Here is a 26,267-nt window from a genome sequence, read left to right as displayed (position 1 = left end):
GGGTGCAGCACACCAACATGGCACAAGTATACATATGTAACAAACCTGCACGTTGTGCACATGTACCCTAGAACTTAAAGTATAAAAAAAAAAAACAAAAAACTATGGTCTTGGAACTCACTGTGTTCATTACTGCTGGGGTGTCATTGCCTCTAGAACCTCTCAGTATACACTACTAAGAAAAATATGCATGCATACACACATACACACACACTCACAGATATTTATATATATAGACATACATGCTATAACTCTCTCTCTCTCTATATATATATATGTGTGTGTGTATATAATACATTTTTAAACCCGTAAGTTCATACTGATAATTCCAATACTAACATGGTACCTTGGTGTTCTTTTCAGTTTTCACCTTTTAAATGTTTTGTAAATCCCTTCAGGGAGTGAAAAAACTGCCTCTCCTTATCTTTAGGACATCTACCCGTTTGCTAAATCAAGTAACTTCTTTGCTCAATGTAACTAATCTCCCAAAAACTGCAGCTGCCATCTCTGCACTCCCTCCCCTTACCTTTGCATCAGTCAGGTGCCAGACATGCTTCTGGCCATATTTCGGGGGCACTGTCTCCACAGGCAGTGGGAAGGGGAGATGGGAAGGCAAGGGGAGATGATCTCTACAAATACTTTTAATAACAAACTGGTACTTTTAAAAGACATTAAAATTTCAATAGATGTAAACTATCTAGGGAAGGTTTTACATACAGTGTTGGTAGGCAGAAGTGCATGATAAAAAGACCCAGGAGGCTGCTACACAATCTGTGGGGCCCGGTGCAAAATGAGAACACGAGAGTCCTTGTGAAAAAAATTATTAATAATTTCAAGATGGTGAGAGCAAAGCATTAAGCCAAGTGCAAGACCCTATGAGACTGCATGGGTCACATATCCTTGAAGCTGGCCCTGATTACCAGAGAGCACACGTCAGTGAGGACCTGGTAACACAAGCATTTATGCTGATGCTAACAATTCACAAATGTCCTTAAATTTACGTCTGCCACTACAGGAATGCAACATGGATTCAATGGTCTTCGGTAGTATCGTATCGGGAGTATACCAGATGTAAGTTCTTCCTCACTAAGGAACAGAAATGTGGTAATTGCCAGTTTCAGTGACAAAGTCTTTTTCGCTGAAAATGAAAAGAGATAATTCTATGTATGCTGAGCATGTTCAATGGACAGAGTACTGCAGTTAGCAATCTGGACTATATAAGCAGGCATTGTTACAGTCTTCTAGGAGTTGAAAACCTAGATGAGATTACTGACCATCTGAGCTTGCTACATTCATCTAGGTAGGAGTTAAAATTATTTTTAGGTTTCTCCAATTTGATTCAATCGAGTTCCACTTTCTTGGCCTGAAGACTGATTACATACAAGAATATTCACTGTTCTATTTCAACAGGTAAGATTTCAAGATTAGAGGTGCTGATACTTGCAATTTGCTCATCAAAAACCTTTCAAGTGATGTCTAGGCCTTTTTTTGTCTGCAGTTGCTCATATTTCAGAAACACGTTTGGCTTGTGAATTGGTATTCCTATTCTACTGTTTCATCATGATTTAAATATCACATCAGCAGACAGCTGTCAAATAGCCTGAGGGCAGCAACAGTTTAATGTGGCTTCATCATGTGTCTGGACAGAATTTTACATTTAATCATTGACTGCACCCTTCAGGGCTAGAACAGAATCTTCTATTAGGATGCTGCTTCATAAAAACCCCCTGGAAGATGTTACTGACTCAACTGTCATAAAACTAAAAAGTATAAATAGTTTTTTTTTAAAAAAGGTAATGGGTAGGGAAAGGTGGGGAAAATAACCAGTTAAAAACATCAAGTAATGTATCAGTAAAATACAGTACAATTTTAAAAGTGTGAAACATTGTGTTCTCACTTAAATTATCTTCCTTTCCTCCATTCTCCCTTCTGATACCTGCCTAAAAAGAGTTCCTTCTCGGCTGGGCGTGGTGGCTCACGCCTGTAATCCCAGCATTTTGGGAGGCCGAGGCAGACGGATCACCTGAGGTCAGGAGTTCGAAACCAGCCTGGCCAACATGGCGAAACCCTGTGTCTACTAAAAGTACAAAAATTAGCCGGGCACGGTGATGGGAGCCTGTAATCCCAGCTACTCAAGAGGCTGAGGCAGGAGGATCGCTTGAACCTGTGAGGCGGAGGTTGCAGTGAGCTGAGATTGCGCCACTGCACTCCAGCCTGGGTGACAAGGGTTAGACTCCATCTCAGAAAAAAAAAAGTTCCTTCTCCACATAAACCTTGTAAGTTCAGCTTCACCAGTCAACAGTGTGTTGCCTGTAATTGGTGGAAGCTGCCACTAGGTGAACCTCCATAGAGGCTAGGCATATTTTCTAAAGGCACAGAACAGAAAGACACAAATGATTTTCCTTTACAATGGTTTAAAACAAAAATAAATAATCTATAATTATTATAAATCATCTGAACTAAATATCCTGGGAGACTTTTCTCCTTTGCCAGTGGTTTCTTCCTAGCAAGACATCACTAATATCAAATTAAACACGTTGAGTCAGGGTGCTTAACTGCAGTCTTAGACTAACACCAATTTTCTACAGTCTCAGAATTGCTCTAAAACTTTAAGGCTGAAGCTAGACAAAAAACACTGCTGAGTAAAATCCCCATGAATCTCTCTTCCAAAATCAGAAAGTTTCTCAGTCACTTGATGCTGTATAAACACTTAGCCTTCTCATACACATTTGGCTACAATGTTTAAGTTAGCAATTAACATTTTTCTGAGCACTTTTATATCAAAATTTTACTATCTAGCTTTTGATACAGGTTTCTTTTTTATTTTTTTCTTTTCTTTTTTGAGACGGAGTCTCGCTCTGTCACCCAGGCTGAGTGCAGTGGCATCATCTCAGCTCACTGCAACTTCCACCTCCCAGGTTCAGGCAATTCTCCTGCCTCAGCCTCCCAAGTAGCTGGGATTATAGGTGCCCACCACCACGCTCGGCTAATTTTTTTGTATTTTTAGTAGAGACAGGGTTTTGCCATGTTGGCCAGGCTGGTCTTGAACTCCTGACCTCAGGTGATCTGCCCGCCTCAGCCTCCCAGAGTGCTGGGAAGATAGGCGTGAGCCACTGTGCCCAGCCTGATACAAGTTTCTTTCTAAAAGTCCAGACATAGCAAATTCTAGTTAAATCTGAATATAAAATTTAAAACACTTTGAAATGGAATTTCAGGTTTTTTTTTTTTTTTTTTGGAGACAGGGTCTTACTCTGTTGCCTAGGCTGGAGCACAATGGAGCAATTACATCTTACTGCAGCCACGACCTCCCAGGCTCAAGTGATTCTCCCACCTCAGACTCCTGAGCAGCTGGGACTATAGGCATGTGCCACTTTGCCTGGCTAATTTTTAAAGTGTTTTTATTTTTTGGTAGAGATGGGGGTTTCACCATGTTTCCCAGGCTGGTCTTGAACTCCTAGGTTCAAGCAATCTACCTGCCATGGCCTCCCAAAGTGCTGGGATTATACACGTGAGCCACTGTGCTGGCTGAATTAAAGGTTTTCGAATAAATATATGAAGCTGTTTTACTAGAACACAGCTATTAGACTGTTGTTATGTGCTAAATGTCCTATACGAACATAAATGTGGCCTCTTGGTTTCCCGGTCTCCCATTCGTCTGGGTGAGAGGAAAGAATTCAAAATGAGGCAACATTTATGAACTTTTTTGAGCTTTCTCAATAAAAAGACAATATTTATAATCCAAATTTCATGACTGGCAAATTAAATATAAACAGACAACTGACGTAAGAAGAAACACAAATAATAACCAGTTACAAGGGAAACTAGGAAAATGCAAATTAATACCCTTAATTAAATAAAATAAAAATACTACAAAGCACCCAATTCTGTAGAGGTTGTGATAAAACCAGTAAATGTTTACTCTAAACTGGTATAATCCCTTTGGAAAGCCATATCAATATTCACAGCAAAAGCTGTAACATTTATTTATTTTCCCCTTGTTCCAGAAAGGATTTAAGAAGTATAATAATAATGAAAAAAATGCTTAGATCCTTTACCACGGGAAATCCTTCGCCCAGATTATACTACTCTAAGAGATTACTTCACCAGCAGTAGAAAATTCTATGTACGTGAATTTTAGCTGTAGTGGAGGCCAGGATAATTACATTTAAAAAAGGAAGAAGAAATCAAAGAAACCTGGAAGCAATCTAAACGTCACACAAGGTGAACAGTTCACTGAAAAATACAAATTAAAATTGCAGAGTACTATTCTGCCATTAAGTTTATAACCATGAAGATTATTCTAAATCCTTAAGAAATGGAACACGAAAGTGCCAATGGCAAATTTGCCAGTGTATAAAATATACTGGTATGTAAAGATGCACTCCAACTTTGTAAGGAAATTTCTGGAAAAATAATGCTAACTTGTTATTAATACATGTATTGAAAGTGGTTTAGTTCTACAGAGAAAACATTATTTTGCTCATGTAAATAGAATATTTTATGGCTAGAAATCAGGAAGAAACATAAGATCTGGATAATTAGTAATATTCTACAGACTGTTGGTGGGGGGGAGTATAAAATCACATGATCAAAAGGGAAGTGTATGAGATCATGGAGTGGTGGTACACAGCAGAAACACAAGATGTAATACATTGACTAGAACGTGAAATCTCATATGCTACCTCAGCACTGCATAAGCCTGGTCTAAAATTTCAGTAGTTTCAGTGGCTGTTGAGAATAAAAAGCAAGTTCCAATACAAAATAAATCTGAATCATTTTTCAGTGTGGTATATACAAAGAAAATGTGGAGATAAAAATGGGTAAAAAGGAAGTAGCAAAATATAATAAATATGAATGAGTTCTTATGCAGGCAGTCACAGTAATAGTTTAGTAAACACTCAATGCAAAACATAAAGTAACATAATGCATCTCACGGAATTCTCCCCCATGCTTACAAAAAAGTAAATGCTTTATTGAACCTCAGTCCACAGTAAGCTACATTTAAAAAAAAAAAAGAATTCTAACAGAAACATGTTTAACAACAAGTATCATAGTTGCATATCAAAAGCACCAAAACTACATAATAAGAATAAAACAAAATGGAAAATACTATGACGATATTAGTCTTTGTACTAAACAAAATCTAGCAAACGATCATATTCACAGTTAACTACATTATCAGTCCTAAAGCATAAAAACCTGACATCACAGCTAGACTCTGGATGACTCTCTTCACCAATGGCATTACTATGTTAGGAGCTGAGTCACCACAATCTTCAAACAATAAACTGCCCTCAGACTCATTGAGGACATTACTAATTCCACATTTTGACAGAGATTGCACTACTGCCTCTTGTTTTACATTATTCCATTACATTTTAATCCACCCACCTATGTGTGAAGTAAGAGTGTCACTTTGAAATTGTAAGCCTACATCCACCTGTGCCACTCCTCATCCTAAGCTCCGTAAGTGATGTATTGATAGAGGAATATATGTGACAGTTGGGCCTCCTGAAATCAGAGCTTGTGGACTCTCCTATGGGCCAATTCTCCCTAGGAGAAGTGTAACGGGGTCGTATCAGAAGAACTGAGAACAGCCAGGTTTCCTTAACAGGCCTTATATGTTGCTTATTAATAATGTCATGGCTTTCTTATCATATGACCTTTTGGTTGTATCACATAAGTGTTCTCCACTCTTCCTGTCATCACTCCTTTACATTTTTCCTATAGAGACTATATCTGCTGCCCTCGTTTTCTTCAAGTCCTTATTTTCTCAGTTGTTGGTAGGCCAGGATAATGTCCCATAGTGGTATTTAAAAGTCTATAAAATTAAGCTTTTAATGGTATAGCAATGTCTCCGCTGCTTTTGACTCACTGGTTACAGCAGAAAGAAATTTAAGCTGAAAATGAAGGGAGAAAATGCAAATTCTTCATCTGATTGCCTGTGAGATCCATGCCTTGTTACTTTTGGTATTTCTGGATGTGAAATTGCTAACTATTTTGTGCTATCTGTTGCCATGCTCTGCGGCTGAGAAGCCGCAGCTTTACTGCTCTCTGGTTGCTTGAGTCAGTTATAACACATGCAAATCATCTTTTTCTTTTGTCTCTGTGAATGCTATTTACTGCATCTTTGTTGTCTATTGTATTAATTTGGATTCTGAAACAATCACAAAGTTACACAAAAAGTCCCAAGTGCAGTACAAATAATTATTTTCCTGAACTATTTGAAAGTTAATTTGCAAATAAGATGTCCCAACGCCCTGAGAATACTTTAAATATTTCCTACAAGGATATTCTCTTATACAACTACAAAAGAACCATCAAAATGAGGAAGTTAACATGGATACTTCACCAGTGTCTAATCCTAGACCCCATGTGAGTTTCACCAGTGTCCCAATAAAGTCCTTTACAGTCAAAGGACCCAGTTCAGAACCTTGTATTTAATTGTCATGTCTGCATAGTCTCCTTCAAGTTGGAACTCTTTTCTTGATCCTGATACTTTTGAAGATTACGGGCCAGTTATATTTTAGAATGTTCCTCAATTTTGTTTTGTCTAAGGTTTCCTGACTATTGGATTCAGATCGTGAAGTTCTGGCTGAGTAATAGAGAAGTGATGCTATGTTCTCATACCCTCTATCAGGCGGCCCAGAATTGAGATTTGTCCTATTACTGATAATGTTCACTTTGATCAGCTGCCAGGTTTTCCCACTATTAGGTTATTTTCTTTCACTCTGTAATTGTTACGTATGGTGGGGCAGATACTCTCAAACTATGTACAGTCGGTAGTCGGTTCTAGTTCTGTTAGCAGGCAGTAAGTAGTTACATTCTACAAAGTGTCACCAACACACTTTGCAATTGAACACTGAGCAATTGCTCCTAGGGAAAATACCAGGTTAGGTTCCTGTGAGGTCCTGGTCACAATATTTTTGTCGACTCATTAATACATAACCTTGTTGTATGTGTGTTTCTGTTTAAACACAACTTACATATACTGTTGATTCATGAACACTGAACTCATGGCCAACAGCACATCACTCATGCCTGAACAAAGCTTACATAACATGTATTCTCTCCAGAAGGCACGTCACGGCCTTCCTGCACTCAGGAGCAATAGCCAGCACTTCAGTACTATGCTTGGGGGCCACACTAAACAGCAAATCCTCAACAAACTGCATAAAACGTTGAAAAACATGGCATGAAACAGACTGCAAAAAGGACACTGGCTCTCAGTGTGAGCGCTGAAATGAGAAGGCAGAGCGCCACCTGTTTGACCTCAGCTGGTGATATGCTGGGCAACTCAAATTTTTCACTGCTAAGCATGCCCAAGAATGACTGTGAAAATGCCAGTATTGGAGTTGAGTCACAAATGAATTTTAGTGAGTAGGAAAATTTGCAAATAAGGAATCTGAGAATGATGTGGACTGACTGCAAATATTATGTTTCTGAATTACACAATTTATTAATTATGTATATCGGTATAAACTTGTGGATTCCTATTTTATTCAGCTGGTTACAATCTGTTAGTATCAATATTTATTTTGATGCTCAAATTGTCCCAGATTTGGCCAATGGGAGCCCTTTAAGCCAGCTTCCCCTTTCTTCTTTGAACATTTCCTTACTTTTTGGCACAAGATGCTCCTTTTAGTAATGGAGAGCATTTAGAGACCAAGATCTGGAAATCAGCTGTGCTCACTCGAAACTAGGTGCACTCACTGCTATAAACACAAACACACACACACACACACACACACACACTCTATATTTACAGTTGTCCCTCAGTATCCAAAGGAGATTGGTTCCAGGACTCCCAAAGATACCAAAACCCATGGATGCTCAAGTCCCTCATATAAAATAGTGTAGTATTTGCATATAACCTATGCACATCCTCCTGTATACTTTAAATCACTTCTAGATTACTTTTTTTTTGAGATGGAGTTTCACTCTTATCACCCAGGTTGGAGTGCAATGGCATGATCTCTGCTCATTGCAACCTCCGCCTCCTGAGTTCAAGTGATTCTCCTGCCTCAGCCTCCCGAGTAGCTGGGATTACAGGCACCTGCCACCACGCCCAGCTAATTTTGGTATTTTTAGTAGAGACAGGGTTTCACCATCTTGGCCAGGCTGGTCTCGAACTCTTGATCTCAGGTAATCCACCCACCTTGGCCTCCCAAAATGCTGTCATTGCAGGTGTGAGCCATCGCGCCTGGCCTCTAGATTACTTACTGATATCTAATACACTGTAAGTACTATAACTAGTTGTTATACTGTATTGTTTAGGGAGTAATGACCAGAAAAAAAATCTGTACATGTTCAGTACAGATGCAACAACCACTCACTGTTTTTTCTGAGTATTTTCCATCTGCAGTTGGTTGAATATGAAGAATGCAGAATCTGAGGATATGGAGGGCTGACTGTGTTGTTATTCATTACATTTACACTTATTTCTACAACTACCTAAACGTTGGAAACTATGAGTTCACACCAATATCTCCTATTCCAAAACACCACAATGCTCACAGTAATTTTCTCCTTTTTCAACATTTGTAATTGACTTCTAAGATAACAAAAAAACCTAGCACCCATTATCATTAATATATCTGCCAAATAGATTAACTCCCCATAAGTAACTGGCCTTTTCTTGCTGTCTCCTCTTCTGCATATACCCCCAACCCACCCCTAGAGGATGTACAGCTCTGACATCCTGTACCAGATCTGCCCTTGGTGGCAATGAACGCCCTTTTCGTCACATTCTGACTTCAACAGCCTGCACCACGTCTCTGCCTCCTGCATGTGAATGAGTGACCTTCTCACCCTGCTCTGGACCGCTGTGGCTCCCTGCCTCCTGTACGTGGACACCTACAATGCTCTGCGCCACCTAATGTCTTTTGGACTCAATTGCTTCAGAAGGGTTGAACAACAAGGGGAAGGGCCACGCAAGCAATTTCAACAGTTGATTTTTCTATTAAAATCTCCTTAGTATTCTTAGGTGTATTTTTAAAAATAAAGATCATATAGGCAATTTAGATCCTGGAGTTTGGCCAATAATTTTAGAACTGTGAGAAATCAGTATGCAGCAGAAGTATCATGTAAATGTCCTTTGACCTGCAAGTAAGTCTGTTACTTTATATCCTTGATAATTTTCCTTAAGTAGTTAATTCTACTTGTTTCCAGTGTTCATTGCTTTACATGATCAGTCACACAGTTTCTGTGCTCAGTGGAGTCCTGCTCTAGCAGCTGACTGTAATGCATTTGCAGTCTCCTTCTGGCCTTGCATTTGTAATACTGGAGCCTGGGTAGCTTTTGGCAGGGTGGTGGGAACGTGTGTGTGGGAATCGGCTTTGTTAGGATTGTAGGTACACAGAAAATTTTACGGCTTCTAAAATTTTTCTGTGAAGTTATGTTATGTTTCTAGTATGTACGTATGTATGTATGTATAAATAGGCAAATAAGGTTCCTGATTGTAAATAAGATCTTACTTTCTCTTTCCTAGGAAGAAGGCAGTTCAGATTATTTTATTTTCTTCATGCCATCAGAAATACGTCACCTTTCCTCTATATTTACATTAATATCTGTAAAGAGTGATCGTTGCTACTCTTTTTCTTTCAGAGGCTCTAGAACACAGATTGCACACATGGCCACACTTCTTATGCTCACACCCATTACTGCATCTAGACAGAAGCAGAGCTGGAAGAGGAAACACTGAACTAGACCATAAGCTGCTGGGAAGCAAGCACCATGCCGACTGACCGTCATGGCTCCATCTCCAGGCTCATGAATGAATGGGTAGATAAATAAATATGATATTGGCAAAGTGGCTTAGACATGCTATGATTTCCATCCCTCTCTATTTACAGATAGCATTCCAGTTACTTTATTTCCATTAAAAAATCCAAAACCCTTAATATGAAATCAGACTATTTCCATGAGAAACGGTGAACAGGCTAGTCACCAACTATTTTAGGAATAAAAGATAACACACTACCTCTGCACTCGGTACACTCGAGTCCATGGAGGCACGAGGGCTAGGATCCGAGCCACCAATTCGACCAGGTCACTAGGAGAGTAACTCTTATATCTTCCTGATTTCCAAAGCTCATAAAGCCCGGTCCCACGAATCACCAGGGTAGGATAGAGTTTCAGACCATCGGGACGAAAAGCAGGGTTCTCAAAAAACTCCTGTGAATAGAGAACAGAAAATGACTTCTCCATTAGTTATGCAGAGATTACCCAGTGTGAAATCTCAACCCTTGGACAGCTTCTCTGGCACACCCTGTAGGTCCTGGGGCAGCCTTTGCTTCTGACCAGGTAGGGCATAAGACAGAACAGAAACTCCTTGTTTCTGTAGCCTCACTGGGGCAAAGCAAGTGTGTGCTGGACTGCACCAGGCCCTCACCATTCCAGCCTGTCTCCTGCACAATCTCATCTCATGCCACCCCTCACCATCTTGCCTTTCCAGTCCTGCAAAGGCAATTTCCTTTGCCTGGAAAATTCATCAATTTTTCTTTATCTAGCGAATCTTCAGGTCTCAGTTTGAACACCACTTCTTCAGAGAGGCCCTTCTGACCTTCAAATACTAGCTGTCCCACTTAAAAAAAAAAAAAAATCCCATTGAACCCAGTATTACCTCTTTCTTATCACCACATGACAATCTATTCAATGTCTGCCTTCACTTCTAGAGTATATCTTCCTTTAATAATGGAATATACTTAATTGTTTAAACATTTCAAAAGTTGTGACAGAGATCATCTGGCTTACAAAATTTAAAATATTTACTATAGGGTCCTTTAGAGGAAAAGTTTGCTGATCCCTCAATATGACTACTTTGTCCCTAAGCCAACTGGCACCATTCCTATCCTGAGCTACACATCGTCCATTTGTTATCCGGACACTGAGCAATACATCTAACTCATCTACTTTTGCCACAGTCATTTCTTATATTGTATCACCCCAGCTGGCTGCTTTCTTTCTTTATTTTGGGATGTAGCAATGAGACACCAGGCATTCTCCTTTCCATGACTTGGCAATGATAATTTGTTCTAATCTTGTTTTGCATAATATATTGTGGAGAAATGAAAGTGGGCTCAACACAGTCCCCTCTCACTCCCACCTTGGCAGGAGTATCTACTCAGCTGGCAGGGCTCTATCTTGTAAACTGGAAAAAATCCTTTTTATCTTTGCCACATCATTCTTACAAAGCTCTTCATTGTTAAACTTGCTTTACAAAGAAATGTAACGATAGACCTTTCCATCTCTCATTGACATCTATCATGTTCTTAAATGCTGTATTCTTTATGTACTATTCAGTTTCAGAGATCATCTTCTGTAATTGTGTGATTTTCCTATAATATTTGTATTTTAAAGAATCATCGGGTCTTTAATAAATATTCTGCAGCCTTTCCACAAAGAGCACATATGGAAGCCATTGTCCACCCAGTCTGAATCCACATTTGAACATGGGATTTAGAAAGGTACTTCTGGTGCTTGTATAATAAGTTTTGGAGACATATGGACTGATACATTCCTTTGGAAAGAATGAAAATTGATTGGTTCTCAATTTTTGGTTACACTAGAGAATTAAAACAAGTGTTTCTTTTCTTTCCCTCCAAAACCACACTAAAGTAACAGGGGCCAGGCGCGGTGGCTCACACCTGTAATCCCAGCACTTTGGGAGGCTGGGGCAGGCGAATCACCTCAGGTCAGGAGTTTGAGACCAGCCTGGCCAACATGGTGAAACCCCGTCTGTACCAAAAATACAAAAATTAGCTGGATGTGGTGGTGCGTGCCTATAATCCCAGCTATTCAGGAGGCTGAGGCACAAGAATTGCTTGAACACAGGAGGCGGAGGTTGCAGTGAGCCAAGATCTCGCCACTGCACTCCAGCCTGGGCGACACAGCGAGACTCCGTCTCAAAAGAAAAAAAAAGAAAAGGAACAGGAAAGAATTTTTTAAAAAGTATAAACCCAGAATAACAAAGAGGACTAGAAAGGAGGCAAGGATGAGACCCAAGATGGCAACAAATTCTTCAAAGAGAGAAACTAGGAAGGCTTGTGAATGACTTTGCAAGTAAACAGCAAAAGGAGACAGAAACGAAAGCCCTGCTCAATTGCACTGCCGAGTCTCAGAAAGGCTCACGGATCAGAGGTACCAAGAACTGGGCAGGACAGAGGAGAGACATGGAAATAAAAACAGGGGTACTGGATCAAGTGTGTACATAGAGGGAATTATCTGTTAACCCTTAGCCTTTCCTGAACAGGGAGATGAGAACGTTTAGTCCCTGGAGAAACTGGAAAGCCTCCGGGCTCTGAGATTCCAAGTACAAAGGAAAGTCTAGATGAAGACCAAGGCTGAAAACAGGGAAAAGCCAGCACATAGACTGCTGGACTCTCCGCCCCACTCTCTGGATGTCAGCAACCAACTTCCTGAGATATACCCAGGCCATCCAGCCCAAAGCAGGAAGTTGGAGAGTTCATCTCTGGATGAATCAAATGGCTCTACATAAGAGTTCACCATACTGACATTTAGGAATAACCTAAAGAAAGGAGAGCTTATTGCTAAAAGAACGTTCTTCAGTGAAGCACGCCTGCAAGCTAGGCACACAGGCCTTGCCATCCAGTTTTTCAATCCCCTACTCTTAAAAGCATAAGAAATTGCTTTAGGCCAGGCGCAGTAGCTCATGCCTGTAATCCCAGCGCTTTGGGAGGCTCAGGCGGGTGGATAACGAGGTCAGGAGTTCGAGACCAGCCTGGTCAACATGGTGAAACCACGTCTCTACTAAAAATACAAAAAATTAGCCAGGTGTGATGGCAGTCACCTGTAATCCCAGCTACTTAGGAGGCTGAGGCAGGAGAATTGCTTGAATCCGGGAGGCAGAGGCTGCAGTGAGCTGATATTGCGCCATTGCACTCCAGCCAGGCGACAGTGCGAGACTCCGTCTCAAAAAAAAAAAAAAAAAAAGGGGGCATAAGAAATTGACTGAAGATCATCATAAACTTGGGGAAAGCCTAGGACATTAAGGGGCCAACCAAAACAAAAAGGAAAAAAGGAAACAGAGGCATTGCATAAAGAAAAATAAAATGTATAAAAAATATCTGTAATAAATTTCTTCAGAGATAAGATAAATTACAGCCACAATACAAGACCAAGGTGCTATAGAAAACTGAGAAACCAACTGTAGTTTTAAATTTCACTTCTTTGAAGATTAATTACTTTGAGAACTTTTTGACAGGTCTATTGGCTATTTGAATATTCTCTTTTGTGAAATGCTTGTTCAAGTTTTTTGCCCATTTTCCTACCGAGCTGTTTGTCTCTTATCAATTTCTAAAAATTATTTATTTTAAAACAATTTAATTTGTAGAGAATTCTTCTCTAGAAAGAACTCATATTTTTCATTTTAGCTCCCTTCTGTTACTCTTTACTAGGACTCAGTTCGAAAAGAAATATGATCCACTCATATTCCCTGTGTGTTTCCCTGCAAAGATTACAAACAAGCAAATAAATCTGTTTACAGGAAGGGTAGTCCTTGCAATATTATTACTGAACTATTCCTTATGTTGAAGACACCAAGGAAAATACATAGCAAGACTCAGCTGTTTGCTATGGCTTGCTACAGTATGAAACATACTATATTTTTCAGGAGCACTTACACTTTATCAGTTCTGGCTATCCTACTGGTCCACCTAGGAGCTGTGCTAAAGAAAAGTGTGTTTCACACTTGGACATAGGGCAGGGAACATCATACCCTGGGGCCTGTCATGGGATGGGGGGCAGGCAGAGGGATAGCATTAGGAGAAATACCTAATGTAAATGACAAGTTGATGGGTGCAGCACACCAACATGGCACATGTATACATATGTAACAAACCTACATGTTGTGCACATGTACCATAGAACTTAAAAGTATAATAATAATAATAATATGTGTTTCAGGTGCCTTTTTGGCCTGGAGTCTGAGCACCTGGCTATTAGTTACTGAGGGGAGGATACCAGACTCACAATCTATTACACAGCCAGTGTGGGGGAATTACGAAGAGGGATATCTGTGAATTAATGTTATCTCATAAACAGGTCCTCAGGTGCAGTTCACCAACTTAAAAAATAATAAAAGTAAACTTCTTGAGAGGAAAGAATTATTAACTTCACAAATAAGACATGGTGAACTGCATTTTTCTAAACAGAGCAAATTAAAAGTACTTTTATAGATGAAATAACTTGACAAATATTGTCATCGCCTTCAATAAAAGGATATCCCTAAAACACACTTGCCCTATCTGAGAATCTGAAGAAAAACTAAAGGCCTGACCAATCTCATTTCCCACAACAAAGTTAACATGGATCAAGAAACTGTGAGGGTTAAAATAACAACAATAAAACAACCTAGAGTGAAAATTCAAAGAACAGAAAGGCAGTTCTAAGCTTAGAAGCATTTGAAGAAAAAACAAAAAAAAAGATCGACTTAATGGAAGCACAACTAAAAGGTTAATAATAGGTTAAGTAAAATATTTAAAACAAATATAAAAAACAATGAGTCCATAATCTCCTTACCTAAAAAGTTCACATAAACTATTATTAAAAATATTCTTATCCCAATAGAGTAATGAGTCAGAGGATAAAAACACACAACTCCAAAAAGATGAAAGAAATGTAATTAGTAAATACAAACTTGAAAAATGTATTATCACAATTTCAAAATGCAAGTTAAAATGGCACTTTTCTCGATCAGACTAGCAAAGAGTAAAATATATGTACATATGTGTGTGTGCATGTATAAGCATACATAGAAAATAAACAGGAGAGAATTATTTGTGAAGAAAAACTGCTGAAATGAGTGTAAATTGTTATAACTCTCTGCAAAGCAACTTATTAATAGAGTGAGAGTCTTAAAATGTTTCTACCTTTACCTGATAATTCTACTCCATGGAATGTATCATAAACAGATAAACCTAAATACGACAAAAAATTATACACATAAACTCATTTACTTGCAGTGTTTTTTAAACAATATTAAAAAACCAGTAATACCTTATTCTGAAAAACTTGCAAGGGGTTAAGCAAGATATGGCATATTAAATTAAAAAGCCATTTAAATATGTTAACATGTTAACAGAGACCATGCTACAACATGGATAAACATTTGTTATAATGTTAAGTGAAAAAATTTTTACAATAATTTCCTATGTCATACATATTTGTATGTCTGTGTTATATTTGCAGAGACAACCTCACCCTCAAAAAAGCCTAAGCATAGAAAAACCTTGGAAAGAACCCATTAAAATGTTAAGAGTTTTGTCTGATGGGGCTGTGGGTGATGTCCCTTACCCTACTGTGTTTCCAGTATTCTATAATAAGGATGCATTTCTTTAACAATGGAAAACATCAGTAAACAGGCAACAAGAGCAGATGGGATAAGAAACATGCAGAGGCATTCTGAATGCGCCTGGCTGAAGCCACACTTACTGTGAACTGTTCAATGTCTCTTTCTAGTCCCACATTTGGCAGGTCAGGCATCATATGGGCCACCACTTTGAAACCGGAATCTTTGGCCAGGTGAAATGACTCACACACTGCCTTCACAGTGTGGCCCCTAAGGAAAGAAAATCACTACCTGTGAAAATCACTACCTATTTGTAAATGGGTGAAAAAGTTAACACAAGAAACAGGGGGAAAACAATCTCTGAGACAGGTAACAGAAATTCCATAACCAAAATCATATGGCTGGGGGAAAAGACACCTCAGAAAGTTATTTTTTACATCCCCACCTCTCAGGAGGCCTGGAAGTAAATAACTTTATTTCTGAGATATTTCTCAGAAATTCCCTTACGCATCTACTCAAAGTCTTGAAAGTAAAGCATTGGGGTAGCAAAAGTTAATGTGTATTAAAATTATTTGGTTTAGCATCACCCGTCAAAATAAGCTTATGAATGTAAGTATCTGTATTAAAAATTAAAAGCTCAAAACCATGCAGAAGCAGCAAGCTGCTATGTTCTTTCCTTTAAAGATCTTGTGAAATTATTTGTAGACAGAGAGGAAGACTGAAACCTATAATACAAAATAGATTTCACTGGTGGGTTTGGAGGAGCCTTAAAAAAACAGTAGAAAGAGAGAATGACTTAGTGAGAAGGCAGAGTCATTTGGGGTCACGTGGATAAATCATCTTAATTTAGCATTCTAGAGCCACATCCAGCAGGAAACAAGTCCTAATAATAGTTTTGGGCAACTAGACTGAAGCCTTGTGGCAATCCTTCTGCCACCAAGGTGTTCCCATTCACGGCAGAAGGATCCTAAAAACCACAGACTCCATCTCACTCTCTCAGAATGCTCCCATCCATTTCCATGACTTCAATTTCTAATCTCTTTTTGCTAATGACTTCCCAATTCCTAGGACAAGGCCAGGCCTGTCTCCTGAATTCCAAACCCAAATAACCAATACTTTAAAGCAGCACTATTTAAAATGACAGCTACTAGGCACATGTGGTTATTAAAATTTATATTTAGAAGAATTAAAATGGAAAACTTGGTTGCAAGCACAGAACATTTTGATCACTGCTGAATTGTCTATTGCCTAGTCCTGCTCTAAAGCAAACCTTCACTTGGCTATTCTACAGGTACCTGAAACTTAGTGTAGCCAAATGAAACCCATGTTCTCTCCAAGCCTCCTTGACTTCCCATTCTCTCTTATCCTCACTTCCAGTCAGTCACCAGCACCACCACTCACTTCTTTCCAGGACATTGGTATTTCCTGCTTAATTTCTGTAACAGCCTCGTACCCGATCTCCCTTCCAACTTGCTCTTCTCTGACCTGCCCCTTTCACTGTAACTAAGGCATCTTTCTAAGCCACAGATATGCTCCATCACATTGTAGCTTTAAGCCTGCTGGTGGCTTGCTCTGCTGGATTAATGTCCAGCCTCCCTGGGCTGACTCTTCAGGCCCCTAATAACCAGGCCCTCTGTTTGCTTTTCAGCCTTATCTCTTATCATTCTCCTATCTCACATTCTAACCAAACTAAGCCACTCCAAATTCCCCAAATGTGCCACACACTCCCATCTCCAGGAGTTTGTTCATATGTTCCTTCTGCCTCAATCTTCCTCTTCTGCACCTGACCAACTCAGATTCTTCCATGAAGTCTCAACTCAGATGTCGTATTCTTCAGAAAGCTTCACCTTCCCCTCCATCTGCCCAGGTGTCTCTCTAGCACAGCCCTTGAAGGCTACACCACTCCACAGTTTCCCTGGTTGAAGCCTTTTCCCACATAAAAGCATCCTATTCAGTTACTCTTTCTTAAACATGATATCCATGAGATTCTTCCCCATGCTAAAAAATATTCAACAGATCTCTATTCCTTAAGGGAAAATTCCATCCTCCTCGGCCTGGCATTCCTCTTGGTTGTTTCTAAGACACTGATCAGTGCTTGCCTCCCTAGTTCCCCTCTGCTTCCTTCTCCTGGCACAACACCAATCACATCTACTGAAACCCTACAGAATAAAGGGGCCTTTAACATCCAACTCAACACATCCTTCCTCCGAAGCCCACCGTTACAATTCTTAGTCAATCATCTCAGCTGCCTAATAAACTCTCAATTGTCTCCCCTACTCCACTAATTTAGCAATTAACTGTGAAGTTCCTTATACAGTTAACCTTTCACAGGCATTTTCTTTTCAACTAAAAGACATATTTCTAGAGGGAGCATAATAAAGCTCTAACAACTCTTACTTCCTTCTTTCCTTGCATTCCCGAATTTCTCAAAGTTTACAACCATGGCATCACCATACTTTTTGCTAGTTGGTATCTGCTCCACAGAAATGAATCTCTTCAACATTACTCACTCTTTTCTTTGTTCTTGGCCTTCTCTCCTGCTTTAAACTACTAACCCTGAGTCTTCTCCCCTGCTTTCTACATGGACAAGGCTGTGTAGGACAAGAAGAGGGAGAGAGATGAGCATGTTTACAGGCTGCTGGAAAAGAGTCACTAGAGAAAAACTGAAAATGAGGAAAGGAGGAGATGGAAGTAAGAGGATAGACAGACGAAAGAACTTCGAAAAGGAGGAATACCCATACTTCTTTCCCTAAGACTGGTCAGAATGAAGAAAGGCTGGGTATGAATGTAGAGAAAACTGGTGAAGCTGGAGGAAGGCTTGTGCAAGATCACCTGCCACCATCTTACCTGTTGGTGTCTCTAGCCACATCTTCATAAACACTCTGCACCCCAATCTCCAGCCTTGTGCAGCCATAGGTCAACATGTCACTTAAATGCCGCTTCATGCAGTAATCTGGTCTGGTCTCTATAGTAATTCCAATACACTTTGTGAGGCTTCTCTCAGAATACCTGTAGAGCAAATCTAAAATAATTAACCTGTTGCAGGTTTCAAGACATTACTCCCTCTCAAAAAAACTGCCTTCTCTCTGTCCTCCTAGCATGAGATAGTGGTAAAGAGTGTAGGCTCTGGAACCAGGCTGTCTAAGTTCAAATCCTGGCTCTGCTACTTCCTAACTATGCACATGAGGATGCTATTAACCTCTTTGTGCTTCGGTTCCTTTATCTGCAAAATGAGGATAATATACTATCTACACCTCATAGGATTGATGTGACTGAGCTAGCATAGTAATGTTATTATCATCATTATCATTATTATTCTCCTGCAGTAAGCTGCAACCATAATCTCCTTGAAAGCAGTGATTTTAACTGTGAAAACCTATTTTTCAATTCCTAGCAACCATTTTTCACATAAGTGAAAACCATCTGCATTATTTATTTCCCACTCTATATTTTTGAGTCATTTTAAATGAAAGAAAAAAAGGGGGGAGGGTATATGTAATGATTACAGGAATATTTTAGATGAAATGTCTTCTATATACACAAAAGTCTTTTCACCGAGTCTATTAATCTTAGCAATGATTTACAAAATTACCAATCACTTTTGTCTTTTACTAAAATCACGTATCAGAGTAGCAAGCACCACTTTAGATTCATGCTGTTTGAGTTAGTGGCCTTAATGCTGGCCAAAGAGGCAGAGAAGTAAGTCTCTTGCTAGCAGGGCTAGTGAAGTGAGGGGATAGGAGCTCACATTTACAGTCTTTTGTGGGCCAAGCTCTGTGCCACACACTCTAGTACTGAATCCTGAATCCTCCCACCAGCTCTATGAAGTGTGTCCTATTATCTCCATTTCACAAGTGGTGAAACTGAAGTTGAAAGGGAGTAAACAGCGCGTTCAAGGACACAGAGCTAATAAAATTGGAGTCAGGATCCGAAGTTGGGTCCACCTGACTTCAAAGTCCTTGCTCTGTATTCCAGTTACCACACTGTTTAGACAACTCAGCATGGACCCCAGACTTCTCTGCTTTTCAACATCTCTCAATTTTTTTTTTTTTTTTGATTCGGAGTTTCACTGTGTTGCCCAGGCTGGAGTACAGTGGCACGATCTTGGCTCACTGCAACCTCCACCTCCTGGGTTCAAGCATTTCTCGTACTTCAGCCTCCCAAGTAACTAGGATTACAGGCATGTGCCACCACACTCCGCTAATTTTTTTGTATTTTTAGTAGACACGGGGTTTCACTATGTTGGCCAGGCTGGTCTCGAACTCCTGACCTCAAGTGATCCGCCTGCCTCAGCCCCCCCAAAGTGCTGGGATTATGGGCATGAGCCACTGCGCCCGGCCAACATCTCTCAATTCTTAGAACCCAACCATTTTTCTTAATGCACCCTTCTACAATGTTCTCAATTTTGGGGGGAGGATGAGAGAAGCCTTAAAAAAAATTGCCATTTATTTTCCTTCTTTCTGAAGAAGTTCATTGCTCTTTATTGAAAAGTAAAAATCATAACATTTCTGTAATTTTTGTAACTAATTCTGTGAGGTTCACTGTTTTATTTTTAATTGTCAATAAAAACGGGCTTATTTATTGGTAATAATAACTAAGAAAGCTAAGAATCACCAATCTAGAGAACAAATTCTCAAGTCTTTCATTCTGGACATCTGAACTCTTTTGCATTGTTTATTTCTGTATTCCACGAGGTTTTAGGTAGGATTACCAGAGGCAACAGGACTAAAGGTAAACGAGTAGTTCAAAGTCACTAAAAGATGAAATATGAGACAGAAAAAAGGCTCAGACCTTATCAAATCTTGCCTAAGACAGGATTCAAACTAATTTGGCTTCTCTGAAACAATAGAATCATCAGGTCCTGTGCCTCTTAAACAGGTGGGTACTAAGGCACGCAGTAACAGGAGTACATGATGCCACAGAAGAGACGTAACGCACCTTTCTCTAGCATCAAGTATTGGGTTTGAGGGAAAACATTTTTCAAATAAAAATAAATATTCATATACTATGAAGAAGGCACACAATACAAAGGTTGGAAAAAGAAAAAAAAAACCAGAAAGCAAAAAGTTCTAAATGACTACGTTTTTAAAGGTAAATGAGAATATCCTAGAATGAGGCATTCCAATTGGTATTTTTTTAAAACTTGCAGTTATTTCTTAACAGTGATACCATTAAGTTAGCAAGCGTAGTGGCATAATAGTAGCTTACATCACTGGGAAAAACTAGAGGGCAGGCAATTACACAAATGGGAATCTGTGTAGAGGAAAGAGAAAATTTATTAGCTAGTCTTCCTATTGCACAGAATGTCAAAGGCCCCACCAAGGACATATAGAGGACACTGCTATACAAGGTCTCTTTATAAGTCATCAGAATATAGTACAGGCCATAGAAGGAAACCTTATTCTCAAATAATAATTTAACTCCATTTCAAAAATGTCTTTCCTCAGGCAGGAAATGTCATTACCTTTTGCAGTAACAGAAATAGAGGAAGAAAAAAACAACTCAGGTTTTGAAAAGTCAATATTTTATATTTATAAAAAGGCTTTCACTACATTTCCTCTTTCCAGAATTATAGTTTCATCCGAAAAGCAATTAAACAGAAATTTGTATCAAATTTGAATGACAAAACAATGAATTTTTCCCATAGGCTTACTGTTTTCTCATGAAAATTTTTGGATAATACTATATCTAAACCTACATCTCACTAAATCTAATTATTCATTTAACAGAGATGTAAACATATCAACATAACTATTCTTTAATATGCAAATATGCACATACAGGCTTTCAACCAATCTAAGCTGATATTTTATGGCCTGCTATTAATGTGATCCCCCTGTATCACCAAGGTAGCTATCCAACAGTATGTGCCATTTAGACAGCCATCCAAAAGCATGGCTCTCCTTCAGTACCCAGTGCAACTCCCATGCTCTTGGGGGCTACAAGTTCTTCCGCATGCAGCAACTCTGTCAACTTCTTGAGAGACAAAGCCAATACTCAAAAGGGATCCTCTGATTCCAATTCTACTGCTCTTTTTGTGGTATTACAGATTCATTTTAAGCCTGTACAGCCCAACAATATGGAGCTACGTTGAATCCTATGCTTTTCTGTATGCCATAGGAATGGCACCAGCGATAAAAGATGCTAATGTTCTCTGTGAAGCATAGCTTAAGCCAAAACCTTACGCTGACAGAATTTTTAAAAATTGTGGAGCAGGGGTGAAGAGAAATGGAACAATAACCCAGGAATTTAAAAGCAAACAAAAACCAAAAGCTACCAGCCTTCAAAACAGAGCTCCAATACATTTCTCCCCTGATGACATCTTCCCAGAACCCCTCCGCCCCCAGTGAGATCTCAGCGCTCCCATTCTCAAAGCGCCCTGCCCACACTACAAGTAGTCTGCCTTGTTATGTGTGGATATGTCTGTCTCTCCATCTGGACAGGAAGCCTCTGAAAGCTGGCAGTCTCAAACACGTCTAGAGGCTAAAAGGCTTCAACACTAAAAATTCTCTGTCAATTAAAAAAAAAATTACAAATTTGAAGAAGGAATAAATGAATTAGGCATAACTGGGAACACAGGAGGTCTCTCTTCACTCCAACAGCAGCCTCCAGATACATCTACAGTTCATCTTTCCTCTTGCAAAAAGTTAACCTTAGAAGGTCCCTAGCAGTAGGCCAGGTATTCTTCAGAAAGTAAAACTATAATAGTTCTTTTCCCAGACATGCTTAAGGATCTAGCTGGGGGGATAAGACTTACAGAAAAAAAAAAAAGAAAGAGAGAAACGACTACAGAACAAAAAGCTAGAAGTGGCAGAAATATAAATAGATTTAGATTGTTTCTTGGGAAGCATATTTCTATTTCTGGAAAGAAGAAAGCGACCTTTTGACAAAAGCACTATCTATCATCACCGTCTCCTTGCACTAAGGGCCCAACCAGGCGGACACTGATGGAAGGAAGATAGCACAGTGATTTTAAAGTCTCTTCATTATCTTCTGGAAACTATCTTTTGTTTCACTCCAAGAAGCTGTGTTATCAGACAGGGCACCTCTCATTACGAATAATTCGTGGCAGCTCCTCTTTCAAAACCTCTGTCCTTACTGCAACTGGATGTGCCTGAGTCTAGTCTTGCTTAAACTCTCACAAGAACTCAAGGCTCCAGTTCCTGAAAGGCTTACAGAACATTCCCTCTGTGGACATCCTGCAACCTCATAGTCAACCTGCTCAAACCAGACTGCACAGTAAAAAATGGTACAGAGATGAAATATTCATTTTCGTTAGTCACAACATATAATCTCTTCTCCATCTATGGTCCCAAAACAAGTCAGTGGAGTATACCCACTTCTTTGAACAGCCAGATTTGTTTGAATTGTTGATAACACCTCGAGTCATTGGTGTAACTCCTTGGCAGCAGCACCATGAACAAATTCCTCTTCTTAACTATCACCGTATCTTGAAAATATCTCAATAAAATTTGAAATTCTGCCCAATGCTCTGTTAGTGATACTCTAGACTTAAATGAGTTGTTTGATGTGCTTGAGGATTTAAAAATAACTATTCCGCCCAATCTTTTTCTGAGATGGTAGTCAAGTCTGCTTCCTCGATATTGGTGGTTTTGTCATGAGGTTCTACAAATTAACCACTGCCCAACACAAAATGAAGTAACAAAGAAAAGAACTTTGATTTAAAAATGAGTACTACCTATGAAAAACCAACCTGGTGGCACTGTAGCTTACAGACTAATCAAAGACCGTTGTGCCCTATCATATTAGCTGGCAGGGCTTAAGATATATAAAAACAACCTATAACATTTTGTTTGAGGTTTGATTCTGTTCATGGCTGACAAAAACTATCATTTTGTAGTCCCCTCGTCTAGCTAAAGAACGAGCAGCAACACATTATTAATAGAAAAGAAAAAAAGAATCACAGATATTATATTCTTTTAATATTATATCCACATTGAAATTTAAGGGTTATATACATAAAAACATAGAAAATGATTGTCAGAAAGTGGTTGCTAAATGAAGAATAACTTGTGAACATATCTTTTAGATAAAAATTCTCATTCCATTAGAAAGCTTCAAATCATAGATGACAGATATAATTTTAGAGATAATACAGTCCTACACCTCCTCATTTTTATAGATGAGGAAACTAAATCACACACACAAAATAGTGAATTAAACTAGATAATAATGCAAAATAATAATATAAATAAGTCTGGAGGCTATGTCTCCTGATTCTTAAGGGAAAGTTCTTTCCACTGCATTCACTTAGCATTTACTAAGTACCAGAATTCTATGCTCAAGGCATTGTACTAGATATAAGGAGTCTTCTCCCTTTCTCTTAAGAAGACATTCCCTATTAAAGGATATAGAAAAAATACATTATAAAGAATTAGACCACAAGAGTATTCATTACAACTATTATTCTTGGCTACTGAAAACCAAAGTGAGGGATGATTAAACTGGTAGATACGAATCAAACCATCAGCTTAAATTGATGTATCAATAATTACAACAAATGTTAACAAACACTCCAATTAAAAGGCAGACATGAGCAAAATGGATTAAAAAAAAAAAAGACCCAATTACTGTAGACTTCTGTCTAAAGAAATGCATTTTCAAGATAAAGAAATATATGGGTGGAAGGCAAATGGATGGCAAAGGATAATACACAGGGCAAACAGTAAGCACATGAGGCTGTGACAGCTAAATTAATGCCAAGTAAACTGCAAGACCAGGGATGCAGAAGGACATCTCATGATGATAAAGAGGTAATTTCATAATGGTGAAAAGCTCATACATCAGGAAAACACAGCAATCATAGATGTGTATGCACCTAACAACAGATTTTCAAAATAATTACATTAAGTAAAAATTAATATAACTGAAGAGAGACGTAGACAGTTCCTCAATCATTGTTGGAGATTTCAATCTCTTAGCAATTGACAGAACTACAAAAGAATAAAAAATAAAATCTACCTGAACACCACTACCAACCATCTTGGTTTAACTGATATTCATAGAACATGACACCCAGCAACTGAGAATATACATTCTTTACAAACATACATGGCATGTTCACCAAGAGAGACCACATATGCTGGGCCATAAAACAAGTCTCAATAAATTTTAAAACGCCAAAATTATATAGAGTAGGTTCTTTGGCCAAAATGAAAATAAATTAGAAATTAATAAGATATCAAGAAAAACCTCATTGTCTGGAAATCTGTAAATTAAACACCCCATTCCTATACATTCCATGGATCAAAAAAATATATATACATATAAAGGGTATTAAGAAATATTTTGAATTGAATAATTAAAATACAACACATCAAAATGTGTGGGATTCAGCTAAAGCAGTGATTTGAGGAAAAGGTCTAAAATGATGGCCAATCTTTTTGTTTTTTTTTTGAGAAGGAGTCTCATTCTGTTACCCAGCCTGGAGGGCAGTGGCGTGATCTTAGCTCACTGCAACCTCCGCCTCCCAGGTTCAAGTGATTCTCCTGCCTCAGCTTCCCCAGTAGCTGGGATTACAGGTGCGTGCCACCACACATGGCTAATTTTTGTATTTTTAGTAGAGATAGGGTTTCGCCATGTTGGCCAGATCTGCCCGCCTCACCTCCCAAAGTGCTGGGATTACAGGCGCAAGCCACTGTGCCCGGTCACAGTGACCTTATTTAAGTCACTAGAGAAAGAAGAGTAATTAAACCAAAAGAAAGTAGAATAAAAATAAAAGTAGAAGTTTACAGAGTAGAGGAAATAAACAAAACCAAAAGCTACTTCTTTGAAAAGAACAACAAAATTGATAAGCCCCTAACTAGGGTAAACAAGAAAAATAGAGAGAACACAGATGATGAGTATCAGGGTTGAAACAGGGGTGATCACTAAGATTCTACAGACATTAAAAGCCTAATAAGGCAACGTAATATCAAAATATTTGACAAAATGAATGAAACAAATTCCTTGAAAAACACACCTTATTAAAATGGACACAGATGAAACAGAAAATATGAATAGCTCCATATCTATTAAATGAACTGAATTAATTATCTAAAACCCTCCCATAAAGAAAATTCCAGCCCTAGATAGTTTCACTGGTGAGTTCTAGCAAACATTTATGGAAGAAATCACATTCATGTTACATGAACAGTTTCAGAAAATAGGGGAGGGAACAACACATCCTTACTTGTTTTGTGAAGCCAGAATTATAGTAATACCAACAACTAATACCTGACAACAAAACTATAAAAATTATAGGCTGCCACCCCGTATAAACGTAGACACAAAAATCCTCTACAAAGGATCAGTAAGTTGAATCCAACAATATGTAAAGATGATGATATAATAGGGTTTATCCTAGAACTGTAAGGTTTAATGTTAAAAAAAATCAAAATAATTCATATTATCACAATAAAGGAGGAAAATCATATGACCATTTAAATAGATGCAGAGAAAGCATTAGACAAATGAGTTAATGATAAACCCTCTCAATAAAGGTATTCAATCTAATACAAGTAACTATAAAAAACCCACAGGCTGCACTTAATACTGAAATAAAAATGTTTTCCCTGTATCACTGGGAACAAGATAGAGAGGCCCACTCTTACCACTTCTGTTTAACACTGTACCGAAGGTCCTAGGCAGTACACTAAGGCAAGAGAAAGAAAAGCATGCAAATCCAAAAGGGAAAAGTAAAAGGCACATTTGCAGATGACATGATTGTTTAGGAAGTAAATATTAATGGATTTACAAAAATAGCTTTTAGAATTAAGTAGTGAATTTAGTAAGGTCTTATAATATAACATTAATATATAAAAATCAATTGTATGTATATATATATTAGCAGCAAAAATTTGAAAAAAATGAAATTTAGGGCTGGGCATGGTGGCTCACATCTGTAATCCCGGCACTTTGGGAGGCCAAGGTGGGCGGATCACTTGAGGCCAGGAGT

General features: G+C 38.7%; 1 protein-coding gene across 6 annotated transcripts in view; it reads right to left on the bottom strand.

Moving 5' to 3' along the window:
• The window catches only part of ELP3 (elongator acetyltransferase complex subunit 3), a 103,394-nt gene that overhangs the window by 49,107 nt on the left and 28,020 nt on the right, over positions 1-26,267 (bottom strand). For all 6 annotated transcript variants that reach the window (XM_011983886.1, XM_011983891.1, XM_011983887.1 and 3 more), the window contains 3 exons: positions 18,158-18,319; positions 15,454-15,580; positions 9,983-10,176 (listed from right to left, as the gene is read on the bottom strand). In XM_011983886.1, the coding sequence (XP_011839276.1) occupies positions 9,983-10,176; positions 15,454-15,580; positions 18,158-18,319 (483 nt within the window). The remainder of the gene's footprint in view (positions 1-9,982; positions 10,177-15,453; positions 15,581-18,157; positions 18,320-26,267) is intronic.

The sequence above is a fragment of the Mandrillus leucophaeus genome, unplaced genomic scaffold (genome assembly GCF_000951045.1).
Source record: "Mandrillus leucophaeus isolate KB7577 unplaced genomic scaffold, Mleu.le_1.0 Scaffold256, whole genome shotgun sequence".
Classification (NCBI taxonomy): Eukaryota; Metazoa; Chordata; class Mammalia; order Primates; family Cercopithecidae; genus Mandrillus; species Mandrillus leucophaeus.
The sequence above is the reverse complement of the archived record's forward strand: the minus strand, read 5'-3'. Positions and strand labels throughout refer to the sequence as shown.